Source organism: Cannabis sativa, chromosome X (assembly GCF_029168945.1).
Source record: "Cannabis sativa cultivar Pink pepper isolate KNU-18-1 chromosome X, ASM2916894v1, whole genome shotgun sequence".
In the NCBI taxonomy this organism is placed as follows: Eukaryota; Viridiplantae; Streptophyta; class Magnoliopsida; order Rosales; family Cannabaceae; genus Cannabis; species Cannabis sativa.
Genome location: NC_083610.1, coordinates 78,031,244 through 78,053,328, shown reverse-complemented (window position 1 = coordinate 78,053,328; position 22,085 = coordinate 78,031,244). Strand labels below are relative to the sequence as shown.

At 36.5% G+C, this 22,085-nt stretch overlaps 2 protein-coding genes and 1 long non-coding RNA gene across 8 annotated transcripts; 2 read left to right on the top strand and 1 right to left on the bottom strand.

Annotated features, from left to right (window-relative positions):
- Positions 1–766: 766 nt before the first annotated feature.
- LOC133032601 (uncharacterized) lies at positions 767–2,660 on the top strand. Of its 2 annotated transcripts, XR_009685199.1 has the most exons (3): positions 802–1,025; positions 1,886–1,948; positions 2,413–2,660. It is a non-coding gene; the product is annotated as an uncharacterized LOC133032601 (long non-coding RNA). The 2 variants fall into 2 exon arrangements; XR_009685198.1 differs by lacking the exon at positions 1,886–1,948 and having other exon boundaries at positions 767–1,025.
- Positions 2,661–4,718: 2,058 nt separating this feature from the next.
- Positions 4,719–7,360, top strand: LOC115698567 (glutathione S-transferase TCHQD). Of its 5 annotated transcripts, none has more exons than XM_030625693.2 (4): positions 4,719–4,970; positions 5,460–5,708; positions 6,014–6,512; positions 6,914–7,360. In XM_030625693.2, exons 2-4 carry the CDS (start codon positions 5,500–5,502, stop codon positions 6,944–6,946), a joined length of 741 nt encoding a protein of 246 aa, XP_030481553.1. In that variant the 5' UTR covers positions 4,719–4,970; positions 5,460–5,499; the 3' UTR covers positions 6,947–7,360. The 5 variants fall into 5 exon arrangements, with proteins under 5 accessions (XP_030481553.1, XP_030481527.1, XP_060962597.1 ...); XM_061106614.1 differs by having other exon boundaries at positions 4,721–4,982; XM_030625667.2 differs by having other exon boundaries at positions 6,014–7,360.
- Positions 7,361–7,675: 315 nt separating this feature from the next.
- On the bottom strand, positions 7,676–21,751 carry LOC115698553 (histone-lysine N-methyltransferase ASHH2). The gene is made up of 19 exons (XM_030625647.2): positions 21,574–21,751; positions 21,275–21,422; positions 17,745–21,095; positions 17,421–17,625; positions 16,628–16,794; positions 16,437–16,519; positions 14,835–14,966; positions 14,639–14,755; positions 13,853–13,945; positions 13,057–13,134; positions 12,410–12,466; positions 11,082–11,862; positions 10,943–10,998; positions 10,684–10,763; positions 10,469–10,551; positions 10,318–10,397; positions 9,968–10,047; positions 9,440–9,485; positions 7,676–9,234 (listed from the first exon to the last, which is right to left on the bottom strand). Exons 3-19 carry the CDS (start codon positions 21,049–21,051, stop codon positions 7,996–7,998), a joined length of 6,684 nt encoding a protein of 2,227 aa, XP_030481507.2. The 5' UTR covers positions 21,052–21,095; positions 21,275–21,422; positions 21,574–21,751; the 3' UTR covers positions 7,676–7,995.
- Between the last annotated feature and the right edge of the window lie 334 nt (positions 21,752–22,085).

The window sequence follows — 22,085 nt, the reverse complement described above, 5'->3', positions numbered from 1 at the left end:
TAGCGTACAGGTTGGCTATGCCCCCAGTCAATGGGTAAACCGTACATGATGTGTTCCATGTTTCGATGCTTCGAAAATATGTCTCAGATTCGTCCCATATCCTGAGTTATGAAGCATTAGAACTACAACCAGATTTATCATATGAGGAACAACCGGTGCAAATACTTGACAGAAGGGAGAAAGTCTTGAGAAACAAGACAATTGCACTGGTGAAAGTATTATGGAGGAACAGTAAAGTAGAAGAGGCAACCTGGGAACTCGAGACGGATATGCAGCAGAAATATCCAGAGTTGTTTAGGTAAATTTCGGGACGAAATTTCTATAAGGAGGGGGTAATTGTAATACCCTGGAATTAAGGAAATGGATTAGCAAAGCCCTAACTAGTTAATTGAGTATTATTGTAGAATTATATTATATCATAATTTATTATATGCGAATTAATATGAGAAATGACATGTTAAGACCCCGTTGGTGAGTTAGGGGCATTTTAGTAATTTTGACCCGAGAAGGGTAAAACTGTGAGTTTATTTTATTTATGTGCTTATGAACTATATTATTATATAGTATATCTGGTGTGTCCTTTTTCAGGTGTGTTCTGACAAGTTGGCGCGGTATAGTCACAATCGGGTATTTCGGGCTGAACCGGGTTCGGGGCCGAAATATAATTTTGGGATAAATTATTGGCATTTTATTTATGTGTGAATAATCTGAAATTATTTAAATATGTGTTATATATGAAATGAATTCAATGTCCTTGATTGTTTGAGTATGTGAGAAATGGCCCTAGGGGCAAAATGGTAGATATGTATTTTTGGATTTATTTTCAACTAAAGGCATTCTTTGTAAAAAAAAAAATGAAATTCATTTTCTGCATTTACCTTAACACTAAAACAGCCCCCTTCCCTCTCTCTCTCTCTATCTCTCTTTGTATTTGGTTGAAAAATTGGTGATTTGCTTGGTATTCAAGCTTGAAATTGAAGAATTGTTTGAGGAGTTGTGGCTTGATCATTGCATTGAAGCTTGAGGTAGTTTTTCTATTGCTGAAATTTAATGAATTTGCTGCTGTGATTTTATGGTTGAAAAGCATGAAATAGGTTGGGATGGTCTTGAGATGCATGTTGGTGTTTTCTTGTTGATTTGAGCATGTTTGTACTTGGATCTTTTGAATTGATGTTGGGTTAGGTTTAGACAGAATTTAAAAGGAATTTTATTGTGTTTTTATTCTGTTATTGAACTTTGAAATTAATTGTTCAAGTTCAAGTTCTTGAGCTTGAAGTTCTTGGTGATTTTGCTTAAGTTGGAGCTTTGAAGTTTATGATGTTTAATCTGAATTTTTGGGGTTTTTACCATTGGATTTTTAATGCATGAATTGTGTTTTAAGCTTTTGATTTAATTACTGGAAAATCTATTTAATGGATTTAAGTTTTGGTTGTGAATTGAGTTGAAATAGATGAGTTTTGGGGCTGAAATTCATTGTTGAAGGCTGATTTTTAGTTGCTGGTTTTTGGTGTTGTTGGAGAGTGAATTAGGTGTAATTCCTCTCTAATTACTTGGTTTATGTTAGGTGAAAGTTTGGTATGATTGTGGGTTGATATAGCATGAAAATTGGTGTTTTTGGATGCATTTTCGTGGCTGGAAACTGGGTTTCCTGGGTTTTTAAACCCAGTAGCCGCGGCCATTTTTGGCACCTTATTGTATTTTTTTTTGGGTTTTTGTTTTGGTCATAACTTTTGACTCGGGACTCCGTTTGGGACTTTCTTTATATTGTTGGAAAGCTCGTTCCGAGCTCTATCTGAATATCTGGAATTTAAATGCCCGGTTTTTAATTTGTGGAAATGGATTTTGGGATTAACCCTATACTTGTGTACCCCGAAATTGTGACTAGGATTACCGGCACTTGGTCAGGAGCACCCGGGGATTTGGAATCTCTATATTTGTGGGAGATCAGGTAAGACGGTAGTTAACACGTAGAGATATGCGCAATGGGGCTTATATGGAATGTGATTTATATGAGAAACTAGAAACCGGGATTAGAGTTATTACTCTAAAGTGAGCGGTTTATTGGCTTAGGGTTATTACCCAAGTGAATTGTTAATATGTAATTGTTATGCCATGATGTATATAGCTTTATGTTGAAGTAAAGGGTTATGTGTTCAAGGCATAATCGGGTTGGACTCGGTAACTAGAACCGACATGAACCGTTCTAAGGCCTTATTGTAATTAGACGTGTGAGCGTAACACGTAGGTCTATGCCACATAGACATAAATAGGCGTGTGAGCGTAACACGCAGGTCTGTGTCATACAGACAAATATGAAATGGCATTATTATTATTTATGTGATGAGTTATATATGATTAACGATATATCTTACTGTCTTGCTGGGCTTGGCTCACGGGTGCTCTACTGTGCAGGAAAGGGTAAATCTATCTCTGATCAGCCATGAGTATGGGAGTTGGGCGATGTATGTACATGTTCGGGCCACACTAGACCAAGCGGGTTGGGGTCTACCAGCGTTGAAACTTTTGTAACTCTATTTTTGCCGCTTAGGTCGGCTAAGGAGAAAAGACTTGTAATATTTTGTAAAATGATTTTTTTTGGGATCCCGAAACATGTAACTTTTGTTTGTAAGGTTAAAATTATTACAAGTTTATTTTCATTCCGTTTTCGTTTAAAGTTTTAATGTCCGCGCTTATTTTAAAACCAATCCCGTTTAGGGGATTAGGGTTTCTTAATCATATTGGGTAGCGTGCCTAAATCTTAGGGCGTTACATAAGTAGCGATCATACACCTTCCCTGGAGCCCTAGGTGCAACATCACTTCTATCCTGACCAGATTCGTGGTGAGGGATACAGTCGTTTTATCTGGGAACTCAAGAAAGGTTGGAGGCGTTATCTTCTTGTCAGCTGGACGTATATGGTCTATCCAAGCGTGGTTGACACCCTGTCCGAGGGCCGCCCACACCCAGCTGCTGAGGGCAAACCTATTGCCAACTTTGTTGTGACCATTGCCAGGCACACTTTTAATAAAACCCCGTCCAAACGTAGAATGATGGCGCGAATCAAACAGACTGTTAGGAAACCTTCATCTACCGACCCTCATATTGCTCATCTAACCACTCTGACCAGGGCAGAACAGGCCTCTCCTGCTGTTGACGAGGAAGAAACTACTAGGGACATTGAAGTCTAGGAAGTGGATGACTAGGGCGAGGTCCGTCCTACTACTCCTTCTGAGGTCGAAGGCGACGAAGAAGAGGGGTAGCTCACGTGCTGCCATTCAACAGTTATAGTGAGCAAGGAGAACATGTGTTTGAAGTGGGAGACATCCTGGAAGCTAGTCAGGACAATGTTGAGGAGGAGTACACTGAGGCTCATCCTACAAGAAGGAAAGGTCCGAAGGGAGATCAAAAGATTTCCCCGCCATCTATCTTGACAATGAAAATATTGACCAAACTTTTTAAGGACGATCTCTTAGGGGATGTTGAATGCTTCCTTCCCTGCCCCGTCAACTGGCTATCGACCCTGGAGAGGGTTATTGTGCTTGGTTAGGAGCTCATACTAAATAGGGTGCAATGCTGCCTTTGCTCCCATACTTCAAGAAGATAGCAAACTATTACCACATCAATCTGACCCAATTCACTCCCAAGGGCCTCAAGTACTTATCTGCCCTGTTTGTGTTATACGCCTTGCAGGGATGGGGTGAGCCAACCCCCTCTTGATACATGTTGGGAATATTTTACCAGGATCTAGATTTACTAACAAGTATGTTGAATTAACATCCTAAATATGAATTCTCTAAAACAATGAAATTAAACACATAAGGGTTTAAGAAAATCTTACATTGATTGCAGCGGAATGTAATGACTCCTTCCGTTCAAGATCTCTAGCCCTTGATTCCTTTTTGTAGTAGAGCATTATCAATATCTGAACCTAGATCTCTTTCTCTCATTCGGGTTTGGTTACCACCGTCTTACTCACTATGATTGAGTACTTGACTTGCTATGTTTGGGCATGACACTCATCACTAAGGGTTCGAATAGGTGAAGAACAATGAAGGAGGTTTGAATCACTAAGGAAGGAACTCTCTCATCTAGGTTTGGTTGAATAGTCAAGTTTAAAAAAGTTAGATGAGTGAGAGTATCATGTTCCTTTTATAGTGTTTCAACTAGGGCTTAGGGTTGAATTATATGGATTGAAAAAGAATAAAATATTGGGCAAAAATCCACACTTGGTCGTACACTTAATGGGACCTCTTTCTAGTTAGATTTTTGCCACTTTATTTCAACCACTTATTCTTCTTTTCAATAATACCATATTTTCCAATTCAACCTTATAAATGCTAAAACTATCTATTTAATAATTATAATTAATTACTAAATAAAATTGTCATTTATGTAATTTAACTCCAAATAAAATTTAATTCAAATATACCTCTTTTTATGAGTATTAGTATTAAATTATCATTAGACACTCACATAGCTAAGACATAATTTCAAATATAATAGATTTGTGTTCTTTGTAGATGGATGTGTAAGTTTATAGGAAAGTTAGATAAAAATTTTGATTAAAGAAAACTTAAAACTATTATAAAGTGATATGGATAAAATTGGTAGAATGATTGAAAAAAAAAAATAAACATAATAAATTTATAAAAAAAAAATTAAAATTAAAAATATCAAATTAAAAGAAATATATAGTGTAATTTCATCCTCAAAAATATTATATTTCTTTCGAAGTTGCAAATTGTTGTAAGCATTTGTTTGTTTAGTTGTCGTTTGCTTCTCTCTCTCCATTCGAGTACCTTTTTCGCCACTCCTTTTTTGGGTGGCAAAAGGTTCTTTCTTTTCTTTTCTTGATGTGCCCCCCACAAATCTCAAAAACTCTAAATTCAATTCTGATTTCTTTCTTTCTTAACCTTTTCTAAGTTTAAGTTTTATACCGTTGAGGAGGAGTAACCTTTTCCAGTTTTCTGTGTAAGTCAATAAGTGAGTCAATCTCTTTCCATGGGTTTTCTCCGTCTATTCTCATTTATTTGATACATCTATAAATAAAAAATATACATATACTTTTTAATTTTTTTGGCTGATGGGTTGGTTGACTTAGTTGTCTTTGGACTTAAACCATGTTCGATGGTGATTTATGTTGAGCCACCTTGATCTTAAAAAGAAGAACTTAATGTGGGTTTTTTCTTCTTCTTTAATTTTTTTTTTTTCTTTTAAAGCTAATGTTTTTGTACATAAGTATTTGATTTGATTTAATGTTATAACACAACTATTTTCTTTCGAGTTAATAAAGTTTTAATTTTTCTTCCTTGGTTACTTTCATAGCTTTCTGTTTACGTTTTGAGTGTTGTACTATGATTGAGTTGTTGTGTACAAGAAGGTTACCATTTAATCAAATGTTTTTTTTTTTTTTGATGGTTTTCTAAGTTTGGATATCTGTTGCTTATTAACATTTTGCAGGTCTGAATTTGTTGGAGTAAGTTCGGATGTTAATTGAACCATGCAGCTATATCACCATCCCTACTCTTTGAACAGCCAAAGGGTGAGATTAGCTTTGGAAGAGAAAGGCATTGATTACACATCACACCATGTCAATCCTATTACAGGCAAGAACATGGATGCCTCTTTCTTTAGGATGAATCCTAGTGCTAAAATCCCTGTCTTTCAGAATGGCTCCCACATCATCTTTGATACTATTGAGATAATCCAGTATGTACCTTTGTTTTGTAATCTTCTATTTTTTTTAGTCTGAAAAATACTAACTAGATTATGTTTCTCACTGAATTGAATAAGCAATGATGGAAGTTAAAATGTGCTTGTTGATGAATGTTACAAGTTTGGAAACATTAGTTACAATAGGTAAAATTGGTCAAGCTTGGCTTTTGTAACACCAATTATATTCATTGGATTTTCTCTTAGGTGTGCAAATTACTAATATGGGATTTCTTGATTTGTGCATTTTCAATTGATTTGTGCAATTATTACTGATGTTTTTTTTTCTCTTTTTTGCCAAGGTATGTAGAGAGAATCGCATTAGTATCTTTAGGCACTGATAACATCATGTGTAGCAGCAGAGAAGTCATTGAATGGATGCAGAAGATACAAGAATGGAAGCCAAAGTTCTTCACACTGGTCCATATACCAGACAAGTATCGGCAATATGTTTCAAAGTTCATTAGACGAGTAATTATCGCTCGCATGGCTGAATCTCCTGATCTTGCAGGTGCTTACCATTCAAAGTTAAGAGAAGCCTATGAGACAGATGATAAGATGAAAAAACCAGACATTGCATCTCAGGACAAGGAACATCTAATTAGACTTCTTGATGATATCGAAGCACAGTTGAATGAAACAGCATTTTTAGCAGGAGAAGAATTTACCATGGCGGATGTGATGCTTATTCCAGTGCTCGCTCGCCTAGTGCTCTTGAATTTGGAGGAAGAGTACATCGGAAGCAGGCCAAACATTGCTGAGTATTGGACTTTGGTTCAGCAAAGGCCTAGTTACAAGAAGGTAATTGGGAAATATTTCAATGGATGGAAGAAGTACATGACTTTGATGAAAACATGGGGCTTTGTTCGTCTCAGAACTCTTGTGAAGAGATTTTGATGCAAGTGTACACACTACACACACATATATTTAAATCTTTGAGGTTGAATAAAGTCAAAAGAAAAGGAGCTAACTTTATGTACGTTTTGGTCTTTCTTTCTGCATTTTCTTCTTCATTTTACTTGGAGAAGATGCATTGAGTGGAAATATATCTTGAATATTGATCCACAATATTAAATTAAATTACAAAGATTAGCATTTGTACACAATTGCTTATGCTCTCCAACTGAAATGTGTGAGCTTTTACCAGTGCAAAATTATACTTGTGAATTACAAGAATTCTCTTTTGGATTGGTACCTTTCAGCGTTGGCATGAAGGTGGTGACATAACGGGATGACTTTGTTGGCGCCGATGCAGTCGTCCTTCCCTTGTGAGGGCAGTGTCTGTGTTGTTGGCTCTTCTCAGATCCGTTGTTGAGGTTGTGCTTGACATGGGATTCCTGTGTTTTGGTTGTTCAGGTCTCTTTGGTAGTGGTGTTCTCAGGTCGGATCCAAGGGTGCTCGGGTCGTCTCTCGCTGATGGTTGGTGGCATTATCTAAGTCTCTTCCTGATTTGGCTTGGTTTTTTTCTCCTTTTGTTTTGTTTTATTTTCTCAATAATGATATTGTTATGGGTTTGTCCACCTTTAGTGTGGAGTTTTCTACTGTTAATCTTTCATAATATGGTGTTTGGTTTACTTTATCACAATTAGTTCTTAACATTGTTTTTATTGACTCATTCAGGCAACAAAAGTTGATTACAAGATTTTTTATGATCCGTATTAAAGTTGTGTAAATTGCAGCATTGAGTATATTATTTGTATGTTGTATGACCCTTTTACTTCATCAATGAAAATGACCTTTTCAACAAAACATAAAATAAAATCTTCTTGTCTACTCAGTACATAGATATAAATGACAGAATAATGATACTTGAACTCAAAATATGCAGGCAAGCTTCACAGAACCATTCTGTAATATAGGTGTACTGTAAGTACATGTCATCGCTCATTATAACACCCATAAATAACCCTACATGCATTAGTTGGAAACTCTTGACACTGAAAAATGAAAATGGGGCAAACAGATAAAGAACTGAAAACTTGGCCAATTATTAGCTTATCATTAAGAAAAGAGAAAAATGATGTGTCATTACTCATTAGTTACTTCAGCTGATACATTAAATAATTAAATAAATAAGAAAGCCTGCATTCTAGGCAACAAGATGGACCAATAATATTCCATTTCAGAGTCACCGTATGGGAGGAGAAGCCTATTTTTTTGAGTGTTGGTATTTTCCATATCAATTCAATATCGGATGCAATTTTCATTCAAAATGAAACCCACAAGAAAACAGAAAACAGAAAGAATTGGAAATACATGTAATGAAAGAAAGGAAACAAGTAAATCAATGTTGACTGTGGTTCTCTGGATGCTGATGACAATTATTACCAGCTTTCTCCACACCACAGCCTAAACTTTCTGAACAATATGTACTTCTAAGCTCGCTTGTTATGTCTCCTATACTTACGCAGTTTGTAACACCTTTTGAGCTTACGGTGTCATTCCTTTTCAAGTGGCCCGGGGATCCGTGTTTTATGCTATTCCATTTCTGCTGTTTAAAATATCTTCTTCCCAAATCTTGTGACCATTCTCTACCTCGTTTGAATGTATGTTGATTGTCTGTACACAAAATGTCCGCACCTGATAGGCTACCAGTAGTGCTAGGAGTGCTATCGTTCGTGTGAGTCGGAGGAAGCTCACCGTCCTGTTGCTTTTCCGCAGGTTGATTAATTGACAGACAGTGTCCATTCTCAGAAGGCGAAGAGTCTTTCTTACCACGAGGAAGTGGGGGCAATGGTGGAAACGGATGAAAAGGCATGCCAGGAGCAACAACCCAGCTTCCCACAGTTTCAGGTGGACCAAATTGCTGTATAATGGACAGAGGAACTCCGTATGAAACAGGTGAGCGAGAGAGAAATTTCTCCTGTGGATGCCCAACAGCAGTGTCGGGAGGACACTGCAAATTACAAACCATCGAGGGACCAAGTGACAGTCCCATAGTAGGCGTAATGGGAGACGAGAACCCTGGTGGAACATCATCCCCGGTATTCTGTTTTACATCATGAGCAATATCGACTTTATGAAGCTGATATCGATCATTTGTGCAGCCAGAAACATCTTTGTCCTCTGTGCTCGTCTGGGGTAATGAGCTAGACTCTGGCCCTTTGGACTCCACATTCAGTTCCTTGTGCTGAAGAGAACTAGAATCTTGATTTGTCACTACTGGATACTCCCATGATACCTGATCCCATCGGCTTTTACGCTTGCGAGTTCTTGTCCCACTGATGGGGCAAACACCTGTATGTGATGCAGATGATCCCTCCTGAATGCCTGCACTCACCAAGGTTGAAGCAACGACCGGTTGCTTGACACAATCAAATGCTTCTGAAGGTCTCCCGGCATGATCAGACCAATCATTCTGTGAGACAGAAAACCTGTTGCAGTCGGACCAATCGTTCTGTGAGACAGAAAATCTGGAACTCCTAGAATGTTCGGTCTTGTTTTCGTCCCTGTCTATATGAGTAACTTTTCTACCTAGTTTTCTAAGCCACCTGTCACGGAAATTCCGTGCAATCTGATGGACCTGTATGGACAGCAGATTTAACTGATTAAACTTTTTCAAAAAATGGAGTCATATAAACGAGTTGTTACATGTCAGGAAGCAATAAGATGCTAGAAAACTGTCAAGTCCAAAATAGGGATAGGAAAGGAAAAAAAAAAAGAGGGGGGGAACAAATTCAATAAATTTTCAAGACAACGAAGGGGTAGTTGGCTTGAGATATAAATACCTGTCTATCACCGTGCTCTGTCAGTGACAGAATTGACTCCGTAAAACTGCATGCAAAAAACATATTTATCAAGAAACATTTGAAAACTAGATAACAAGTGATTTATTTATTTTAAAATAGGAAACAAAAGATAATAACTATTTAGGAAACAAAGGACATCACAGTTTAAGATTTTCCAGCTGCCTGAAAACCAATATACAAGAAAAATACTATTTTTGTCCACTCGATTGTACAAATCCTACAAGAGTTAAAAAGAAAATGCTAAATTTTGATGAACCTTTATATTTTAATTAAGGTGCAGGAACAAGGGAAAAATTGGTTTTTTAATAGAGATGTAAAACAAGTGGTTATTATTGACAGGTTAAGTCTGGTATTCAATTATATTCTTTTTTCTTCCTCATTTTTTTTTTCCAAAATTTCCTAATGAACCTCTAAATGATGAGGAAATTCTAATTGTTCAAACTATCCCTCAAAGTCAGCAGAGAAACAATGTAAGCATGAGAAGAAGAACTAATTTTTTTTTCTAACCTCTCCATTTGAGGGCAAGGAGGATCTTTGCTGATATGTCTACAGTTAATAATCTCCCTGACTGCCAAATACTCCAGGACCTGCAGGAATAATAAGTTAGGAGCATGCTGCTGCATTGTTGAATTCATGAAGCTTTACTGTATGGTAAATTGTCTACCAAAACCTCATGACAATGTATTAGCGTCAAATTCATTTTTGGATAAACATGACTCATTCTTTAATGCCCCAAGTAAAAATTTGTCTTTTCTTTTGTTTTGTCAATTAAAGCAAAATATGGGTGGATGGGGCTGAAATACTTTACATAGAAAGAAAGGATCATTCAATCAAGTAAGGCTTAAATTTGCACGTACCTTGAGAAGCTTCCGAAGAATAGGTATCTTTTTAAAGTCTGCTTTGTACTGCTTCATTATATTGTGTAGCATTCTCAAACCTAAAGAGAAAGTGACATTGATTAACTGCAGCAAACTGGGAATGGCATAGTAAATTCTCTAATATACTTACCATTATTGTTGATTATATCAGTCAACACCAGCCTTGATTTTGTTTTCAAAAGAGCATCAAGAATCATTGAAAGATCTCGATTTCTGAAAAGAGAAGGTATAAAAAGTAAAAAGTCATCCACCAAAAGCCATTTTGTTCAAAAACTTTCAGCATTCTACATGACCGACAATTCAATTCAATAGAGGATATTAGAATGATGATAAAACAAAGCTGACCTCTGAATAGGTTCACCATTGACACTATCACCTGATTTGGCAGTATGATATAAAAGCTTTAAGTAGAATTTTGGGGCATCCTGTCAGAAAGCAACATGAATTGCAAATATGAACTCCAACATTCTTATGAAAAAAAAAAATATGCTGACTCTTGTGATAGTGCACTCAGCTTATTTCATAATGCAGCAAAGAAACCAAAATTAAAATGCTAAGCCACACAGAAATATTTGTCCACATGCATTGTGTCCTAAATACTTACTTTCCGCTTACTTATTCCCCCATAATCATCAAGCAAATCATTAAGTTTCTCCTCAACTGCAGAGCATTAAAGGTCATTGACACTTATTTGACACAATAAAATGTCTTCCTCTAAATACACATAAAAAGACATTACTTACCTTCATCGAAACGGCTAGCAAAAGAGCCTTCTATAGCTTTTTTGGGCTTCATATGAAGCACTTGAGATTTTTTTGTTAACATCTGAACTTTGCAAGCATTTGGGGAATTACTTTTAACCTTTCCTTTCTTAAGGACATTGGATGAGTGAGGAGCTTTCATATTAGGATGAGCTTTAGAAGAAAGCAGCCTATCATCAGCAATGCAAAACTTGGACCGCCTATTAGCATCAACACCGTCATGTAAAGATTTGTTGAGCACCTCAACAGGTGAAGTTCGATTGAATCTATGAGAAGAGCTTGACGATTTTTCAAGAGCAGATGGAATGAGTTTTTGAGTAACATCTTCTCTTTGTTGGGAAATTTCTAAAGCTTCACCAGAAAGAGACATTTTTCCCTTCAAGTCCAACTCTAATGCATCATCTACAAGGGAAACAACAGAAGCAGAGTAATTCATGGAGTCCTCTTTTCCTGTAGAAATCTCTAATTTCCCAGGATCAGTAGTGTATCTATCCCATTCATCTCTTTTGTCCAGATCACCCTCAGAAACTGGTGCTATGACATCATTACAGGAACTGGCTTTGTGCATTAAATTGGCATCGCCATCTTCAGGAAGCATAAGAGTTTCTGGAAAGTCCTCATCTGAACCACTTTGACTACCATCCTCCTTATTAAGAGGATCACCACCAATATAACCCCGGCATTGGGGAGAGCCACAATAACACTTTTTGGCAGCAGCCCCAAATACCCTGACATAGTTGTAGTCAAATGTCACTTCTTCACCCTGACACAAACACCCAAAAAGAAAATTGCAATGACAATTTTGTCTGAAAGAGACAGATAGATAAAGATAGAAAAAGGAAATAGAATAACGAAACCACAGGTAATGGCTCGAGTTGAAAATGCATGCAACAAACTAGTGGTAAGGACCAACTTACATGACCTATGTCAACAATCTCTCTTCTATTACACGTGTGTGTGTGTGTGTGCGTGAACGTGTCATAAGTGAAATCAGAAAAATACAACCTACAGTAGAGTAAACAACAACAGCTCATTTAATGTCTTCTCCTTCGGAAGTTCAAATTCATCAATTAAGCCTATTCCCATCACCTTTACCTTTACCTAATAATTAGTAGAAAGGAATGGGCTTACACCAGTTCAACTTAAATCAAATTATTGAAAGAAAATAAATCCTTTTCAAGTGATTCTTCTCGGCCATCCAAACTTTGAAAGCATGAGAGTAAAAAATAAGCAGTCACAACAAAACGGTAATTATGGCCTTAGCAAAAAGGTCTAAACAAATAAAGTAATAGAGCAAAATGCAATTTCACCTTCTTTATATCTCTCAAGGCAAAGAGTCCTATACAAATCTCTCCATTCACCATCCACTGCAGCAAAAGTTTAAAAGTTAGAGTAGAACAGAAAGAAGTTACAAACAGAAAAATTGCAGGCTTTCCTTCCAGAGTTGTGCCCAACAACTAAGATGTGATATAAGCTCATACATATATTATAATTATGTCTCAATTTTCTAGATAAACATCCTCAAGATACAGGTTACTCTCTTTAAGGTCATAGATGCATCTCCAACTTTTAAAGCAGCCCGACTTAGCAAGTCAGGCCACAAAATTCACAGATGCATCTCCAAGGTTGGTATATAAAATTGTTCACTCCAAATAAAAGATAAATAAATAAATGTGGAAAAGCAAATGTCTTCTCCAAAAATAAAAGATACATGGCAAAAGGGACCATAACATAGCAAAATCAAGAGTTGGAAGTAAACATAACAAGAGAGAGCAGTCAAGCCAATCCTCAAGAATGTTCAACTGGATGTAAGCTGAAGAATTCAGATCCAAATGGTCAAATCCAAACTCCTAAACCCCATCCCTCCCCTTTCCCAAAGGATTCAAATTGGAAAAACAGACTCCCCCTTTTCACCTTAATAGATAGAAAATTCAAAACCCAAAAAAATCAGATTCACCTTTTCTGTCTGACAATTTGGATCACAGCTATGGTTAATAAACCGTCCTTTATTTCCTTTTACACATGCATCTATGACCTGAAATGAAAGGTAGAAGTGAATCAATAAGAACATAATTTAATATCATTACAGATAATAATAAAAAAAAAAAGAGGTTTTAATCAGTCTATTTATTTATTTAAAGTTAGGATGCGAAATACTATAGTACTTGAGATTCAAATAGCTAGTGCTTGGGTTGGGCCAAAAATATTACTGAGTTGGAGTATGTCTGTTTTTGTAAATTATCCTACTCTACAGATTCAGAGAAAGACTATTCCAAAGGCTGCAAGTACAATTGGCTTACAATAACTCTAAAGATTAAACCACCAAGGAAGATGTCAAAACCAACATGTTGTAAATCCAGCTTATATTCCAGAAGATACATATAATGAGGTTCAACTGGAAATGAAGAATCATAATTCCTAATATGTACTAAACAAAAACGCCAAAAATGCTATTAAATCTACCCATGAGATCATGAGTTCATAACATATAATTCCGATAGCTCCCAAAAATCTTTTGCATTCCAAGTGCTCATCAAGGCCATAATGGGAAACCATGTCATACTCACCCCCTAGCTTTGATGATTATTTTCCAATGTGATATATATACTGTGTCATACTTATATTAACACACACACACAAACAAAATCTATTTGAAGGGAACATTAAGAGCTTGCACACACTCAAGGGTTTGCTGACAAAATATGAGAAAAGGTGATCATGCATCAATAAGATATAGATGCCTATATACTAACCTCATTGCAATTAAGTGTCATAAAGTAGAAATGTTTATGACCCTTCAGAGCATACTCTTTCTGCCGTGACACATAAGATTGCATATCAAGCACCTGATTGGAGATACAGTAATTAGTTAGGCAGGAAAGAATAAACTAACAATAACGCGGTTGTGAATGTGCATTTGCATAGTTAGTAAACACTTGCACTCAGAAAAAAGGATAGCAAGTTCAAGTAACTTTAAACTTTAATAGTGCACCAATTAGAAATTGCCGCACTCCAATTTACTCAAAAATAGACAGTTTCATTCCCACAAACCACTACCAGATTAACTAGCAAGTCTCATGTATCTGTCCAAAAAGGCGACACAAAATGCCAGCAGAAAATCAAACACAATTTCACAGCATACACCCAGTTTATCAAAAAAAAAAAAAAAACTTTCTAGAATACTTTATTTTGTATTAACTGCTGTTCATGCCATTTGCACGAAAAAGGTATAGTTCTATGCCTAACTTGTTGGGACTTATAGTCTGTATAATGTGCATACTTCTTTATCAGATCCATACAGTAACTCATGGAACCCCTGCCAACAGTTCCTTCTAGTTTGAAAAGAAAAAAATAATTGTAAGCCCTGAAACCATGCGTCATTTAACTTCTACAATAATGATTTTTATGAACACAAATTTATTTTCTCATGTTAGAAAAAACATAGACCAATGACAACATGTTGGGAACTAGCCAAAAAAACAAATACTTCATGACTTAACACCAATTTACATTTGAAATACTTCACAAGTTAATATTACCTCCCCAACATATTCAATAAGAAAATGTCCTTTGGATATATCCTCAAGCAACTTAAGCCCATAACCTTTTTTCCCACAACGAAACTTCTCCAGTTTGGCATACTTGCGTTTCTGAAACTGCAAGGAAAGCAGACCAACAGATTAAGAAAAAACAGGTTCAGAAAAGACCGTAACAATAGCTGCAAGTCCAAGATACCTGCTGATTTGAACAAAGGTCTCGGCATGGACAGGTTCCTTGCATACATTCAATGTTTAGCACTCGATTCAGGCAATCATCTCCGCAACCCAACCGGCCATCTGAAGGTGGCTTGCATTGGCAGATCATCATCTGATAGAAAACAGTTAAGATCGTCAAACTTCAACAAATCTAGCGTCTTCTATATGACAATAAGATAAGACTTCACAAATTAAAGTACTTGGGAAGCATTTAAAAAGCTAAAGAGGCAACAGCTACAATACAACATGTCCCCACCACCAACTATATACATATATATTAACATGAACAATGTACACAAGCACAAATGACAAAATATTTCTACAAAAGCTTCCAATCCAACAAACATACTCACCAAAACAATCAGCACGTGTAAAATCTCTATTACAGATTTTGCAGTCAATAAAATATGATTTTTTTAAAAAAATAAAATAATCCACTTCCGGCAGTAGTGAAGTACTAAAACTTGTTATTTTCTTTGGTAAAGCAATACCATTGGTTCTCAAAGTAACGTCATTTAGGTTTACAATGAGTTAATATGTTTTCAACACAAGAATAATACAACATTATGCAGATATCAAACTTCTTAGAGACAGCCAAGAATATGTAGCTCATATACTTCTATGCTGGACAGTTGCTTGGAGATTTAAAACTTCATACAATTTTGTCTCTAGGGAGGTGCAAGAAAAAAGGCAAGGATATTGGTCATCTGCTTTGGGAGTGTGACTTTGCTCAAACGTATGGTCCAAATTGCTCACTGAATTTGAGATCCAGTGTGCATGCCTAGAAATTGTGTTCATGTGTTAAAGAGTGTAAATTGAAAGGGGCTAGGAGGATCTCTATTGTGGACAGCTACCACTCTTTCTATTTTTTGGGGTGTTTGGCTGGAGAGGAACAGCAGAATTTTTAAAGATAATGAGGTTTCAGCATAAGGGCTCTGGGAGAATGTTAAATTCTGGGTAGTAACCTGGGTTGACAAAGCTAAAGACTTTGAGGGTCTACCTTTCTCAATCTTAGTAAAGACTTTGAGGGTCTATCTTTTTTCGATCTTAGAAAAGGCTTTGAGGGTCTATCTTTTCTTAATCTTAGTAAGGAATGGGCAACTTTTCTGTAATAAGATAGATTCAGCCCTTTTATTATTGTTTTACTATGTTATGTTTTCTGTTTCAAGTATATTTCAGCTTACTGAGATTGTACCTTGATCTCCATACAAAGTTTACAAAAGAAGTTTCTTTTCAAGAAAGAAAACAATAAACTTCATACAATTTTGTCGAGAGGATTGAACACCAATGTTATTTCATCATTTTTTTTATGTCTCGGGTATTTTTCAGAGCAAGACACAAACATATGTATGCAGAAACAAAAAACATAAATTCAAAAGCATATATCAAGTTGTCCTATTGCTATATATTAAAATTCAATTTGTCAGACACCTGGTTTTCATCACAATAATTTGCATCTGCATATAAAATCTCCAATAAACCCCAAGGATACCCAGCATATTACTAACAAAAGCTACAAATACAGCTAAAAATAGAATACTGAATAGATTTGGGCAAAAATAAAATCCTTTTCAGTACAGACCTCATCAACTGTCTGTGTTTTCCGACTACGGTGAAGATATTGATTAGTCCTAATACTGACACATGCAGCAGTCTTTTTTGGATCTGCGACAAATGAGAGGAAGTGTCACAACAAATACGATGCTAGTGTTTCTGTAAAAACATACACATGTATGCAAATCTCTGCCTGCAATAAATGAAGACAAAGCATACCTCTTGGACGCTTGCATTCTAAGACCTCATGATTTACTAGGGTACCAGAGACATCTTCTTCCCCTGAGGCCTCTGATAATTCCAATTCTGCGTTAATATCTGCATTTGACTTCTCTTGAGGGATTGAGCAATCAGCAAAGGTTTTATCCATGTTGTCCTTACATGTCCTTCAAGAAAATTAGTTGAATGTATCAAAAAATAAAAAATAATGAAAATAAAAAATGAAGTACATAAAGCAAATGACAATAAAAAAATGAGCTACCATTTTAAAGAAAAGCAAACAGTTGGCACACATTAAGGACAATTCACCAAATAAGAACAAGTATAAGGAAGAAAAGACAAAAAGCTAATGACAATATATAAATTAACTACTAAACTGTGGTATTCATGTCAAACAGTAGGCTTTGATCTTTAATACTATTACAGAAACCAAAGAGAACAAAACTGCATAAAAAAAATTGCATCGTATGGCCATCAGGTTTTATATAATTATTATAGAACAATCTGATTTACCAGACATAAAACTAGGTCAAATTTCTCTTAAAATTATAATGAGATCCAGAAATTAAATTTGGTTAAGCAGCTAAGCCAAAAAACATAAATAAATCCGTATGCATTGGTCTCTGATCCCTGCAAAAAATATTTTCTCATGAAAATTTGACAACTCTCAATTTTAATCAAAGCAAATCATAACAAACAAACCCAATATGCATTTATTCTGTATGTCCCAGAGTTTCTGTAAAACTAACATGAATCCTTGAAATGGGTAAACAAGAATTAATAATGGATGTACCATGTGCACTTTATTTCTTCTATAGTATCTGCATCTTCAGCCGGTATGCGCCGCCATTTATGACAATTATCACAACTGACCCAAGCATTACGTAAAGGAAGATACTGCTCCCCAGTAAAACCTGGTAACTTGTTCGCCTTAGTTTCTAAGCCAGGCACATTTTCACCAGAGTTGGCATTCATTTTTCCATCTCCGACATGGACACCTTAATCATCAATTAGTATAAAATCAGAATCAAGCTTGCATTGCACAGATCTAGAAAAGAAAGCACTAACAGAACAGTATATATTATTTACCCATGCACAAAAATTAAACAAGTATTACCTGTTTCTGGTTGACTTTCCTCTTTGCAAGTAACGTTACCACAAACAGACTTCTCTTTGGTATTCTTCTTACCAACAGACCTTCGTTGGGCCTTCTGGCTTACATTGAAACTTTTAATTCCTGAATCAGAGTCCTGGAACTTGCCTTTGCGAATTTTGTGACCTTTAGTCTTAGCATCAAGAATAGAACTTTTGCCATTCTGTAATTTTGACAAATCAGCACCAGTATCTTGATTGCTGGGTATTTCAACTTTTGTACCACTTTCAACTTGGAACGTCTCAGCAAAAACAGTAGCAGCAGCAGTCTCTGACAAGTGCAATAAATCCATATCACTTGATGGATTGCTTGAAGCATTTGCTCTGACTGATGAAATAAGATTCTCACTAGAGCTAACGCCATTATTACTATTTTGTTTTCGCACGTATAGCTTTAATGATTTAGATTTGACCGTTCTTGACGGATTAAGTGATTTTTCTTCTTCAATATTATTACCTAAAGAAAGCTTATTTTTCTTCTTCGCATTCTTATTGCTGGTGAGATCTCCAGGAGTGGCAAGATCTTTCGGAGAAGTAACTGCACCTTGGAAGTCATCATGACGTTTAAAATCAACACGAGCATCAGGGGTTAAATTAATAACTTCGGAATCGGGTGAAGTTCCAGGATCTTTGCACCTGTCATCCGCAGCCCCTCCTGATGATTCAACCATATGGGGGGAAACGCCAAAATAATCTCCCCCTTTTTTAGATGACATTTCTGAGACCACATTGCTCTCCAAGTCATTTAAAAAATCACTTGGATTATTGCTTAAACACTTAAACTGTGTGGCAATCTCATCTTTTCTCCAGTCATCCTCAACATCGTTAGCTACTTTTGCTGATTCAAAGTACAATTCAGCACCAATATCACAACCATTGGCAGTACATGAGGCTGAAGTATCAACAACCTCGGGAACCATGGCAGTCATAGAGCTTTGACATTCATCTTTCCCCATTTTAACCTTCAAACGGATATTAGTATTTAAAGCACCAGATTTTCTCTTGGAACCTTGTGATCTTATTGTAGCCCCTTTCTTTTTTTGCTTTCCACTTTTCTTTCCACCATTTGCTTTCAGTGATCCTTGATTAATGAGCTTGACTTGATTACTATTGTCAAAGAGTTGCGTAACGTTTCCCAATGTTCCCCAAGCAGATGAACGAGCTGATTTGGACAGACAACTTCTCTTCTTCCTTCCCTGGATTGCAATTTTAATACATCTAGATGGAGCTGGTACTTTGGTTTTGCCTTTTCTAGGGGTCTTTGTTGTCGAAGTTTTTCTGATTGATCCACCTTTTCTGCTATTCCTTCGAGAAGTTGATGATACCATGTCAAAACTTTTGGTTTCTGAAACATAATCAATTTTCTCATCATCTTTTCCTGGATAATCTGTTTGACTATACCTCTCTACTGGACTGCTAGAGTTGATGGGACCATACATGTGACTGCCAAGTTGGTCTGGCACATCCAACCTTCCAGAAGAGTCATCATTAACAACACCCAGGGGTTGAGAAGATTGGAAAGAACCAGATTTTTCAAGTACACACTTGGACGGCATGAAGGATGAGTTTTCATTGAGAATGCCTGCAATTTCTTCATTAGGCACCATCTTTCGCCCAACAACTTTTGTATCTAAAGTTACATCACTTTCTTCTTCAACAAACTCCATAACCTGTTTAGTAGGGGGAGTATCAACACTCCCGTCACTAATCTGCTCACACTGTTGGACAAAAATACTTGGTGACTCATTCTTGTATATACTGTCCGTACTTGTGGAAAGAGACACATGGTTGCTTTCCATTTGAACAGCTTCAGTTATACTACTATCTGCCAAAATACAACTGACGCAATTATTTTGATCCTTCTTCAAGTCACAATTACTCACTTCTTCACCTGAACATGATGCTTCTGAAAATATTCCACCCCGCTGTAAGGGTGAAACCATGTTACACGTGTCATCTTCTGACCCAACAGAATCGACAATTTTAACGCTTAAATTTTCCAAGTCTGAAACAGAAACACTCTCAAAGTCCTCCTTTTGTTTGTGACTGTTACCCAGCACAACATTCTGGGGTAGCGATTCTAAACTTTCACAACCATGTAATTGAGATTCCTGCTCGCACAGATCACTGTTCACCTCAGCTACATCATTACCTTTATCTTCAATCACCTCCACAGAAAGATATTTGTCATTTTTATCAATGGTCTGCTCAACCTGCAGATCACAGTTTATTGGCAAACTAGTAACGGATATAACTCCCGAGTGTACTAAATTTCCCAAGACATCGTCACCTTGTGCACAGCTTTCCTTCAAACATTCCCTACCCCTTTGATTAGTACAAACACCAATTTCACTGAGATTGTCGTTCGAGCAAACCCTGCTGTATCCAGGGTCATTTTCTGAAGAATTATCTAATGCCAAAACACATGCATTTTCAATATCCCCAGCCAATGTACCATTAACAGCACACACCTGTGTAGTATCAACCTGCTGATCACAGTTTATTGACAAACCACTAACAGATATAGTGTCCAATGATACCTGACACTCCCCTCCTAGATTTCCCAGGCCATCTTCAATGTGTGGCTTGTTTTCGTTGAAGTATTCCCCACCCGTTTCCGTGGAACAAACATCAGCATCACTGTTACTCTCATTTGTAAAAGCCTTACTGTCCCCGTAGTCATTTTTCGAAGTATTCTCCAATGGAAAAGCATCTTTATTTTGATTATGCTCTGCCAACGTATCTCCATTAACAATAAGCTCCCGTGTGGTATCAACCTGCTGATCTCTGCTAAGTTTTAGCGGGATACCAGGGACTTCAATGGGTGTCTCACAGTCCCCCACAAGATTTCCCAAGCCATCTTCACCCTGTGGCTTGTTTACCTTTGAGCACTCCCGACCCTGTTCCAAAGTACAAACATCTACGCCAATGTCATTCTTGTTCAAACAACCTCTATCATCTCCAGAGCTATTTTTAGACAAATTTTCCAATGGCATTTCTTTTGTACTATCAGTCTTGTTCAAACAACCTCTATCATCTCCAGAGTTATTTTTAGACAAATTTTCCAATGGCATTACTTTTGTACTATCAGTCTCCCCTTCCAACATATCTCCTTTAACAGTACACACCTCTGTAATTAACTGGTGTGAAAGCTTCGAACAAGAGTGCTGATCGGAAACAGATTGCACTAGAATCTCCGAGCACAAATTATGCCCGGAAAGTGACACGCAAACGGGTTCTTCAACTATAACCGAATTATCACACAAACCCATTTCATTGAAACCAGTTTTTCATCACAATCTACCGCAACCCATTACTGAAAAAACATAGCAAAAGACGTCAAAACGAACTCAGTGTCAGTTTAGATTCAGACCCAATACAATGCCTATCCCAATCACCACCAAATGAAATTTAAACCCTAATTTAGTCTTCAACTCCCAATCTATTAAAAACAAATAGTAGTAAAAAAAAAATAGATAGATAGATTGAACGAACCTGCAGCGGCTGTCAGAATAATACGTGTATAGAAAGCCCTAAAACCACATTCACCCAACTTCCTTCTGCAGAAGTACAAACCCTAACTTGGGAATCAACAAGGGAATGCAGGTACATACATCTTCGTATAATACAGACAAAACAATGTCTACACATGGAAACAATCAATATTTAATTACTTTTTCTAGGAAAGGGGGTAGAAAGATGAACAGAGAAAGCGAGAGTAATTATAAAGGAAAAAAAGAAAGAGCTAATAAAGAAGATAAAAAAGAAACCAAGAATGGAGAGAGAGAAGATACCTGGGAAGAAAGAAGAGATTGACGGACGACGCAACTGGAGAGAGAGAGAGAAGTTTATTTATGGTTTCCTTTCCTTTTTCGATTTTTATCTTTTATTTTCTGTAATTAATATATTTTTATAAAAACAAAATTATTTATTTATTTTCCGTGTAATAGAGAGACAGGAGAATCGGTTGGTGGAGTGTATGAGTCTATGGAAGGAAGCGGTTTAAGAGAGTGAAATTACCAAAATAACTATAAAAATAAATAACAATAACACAATCTGATGATTGATTTGCCGTGGATTGCCTCCACGACGCACCGTTTTGACCCTACTTCTCTCCCCACTACCTTCCACGCACAACCCAAAAAAAAATTGTTAATTCTTTTCTTCAGGGTATTTTGGTAATTTCTGTTCTCTATTATTTGACCAGAAGTATTTCAAAGTCTAACTAGGCTCTGTTTTTGAGTTTTTTCTTTTTTATATAAATTTAAATGAAATGTACTTTGTTGTCTTTTGTGTTGGTTTAGTT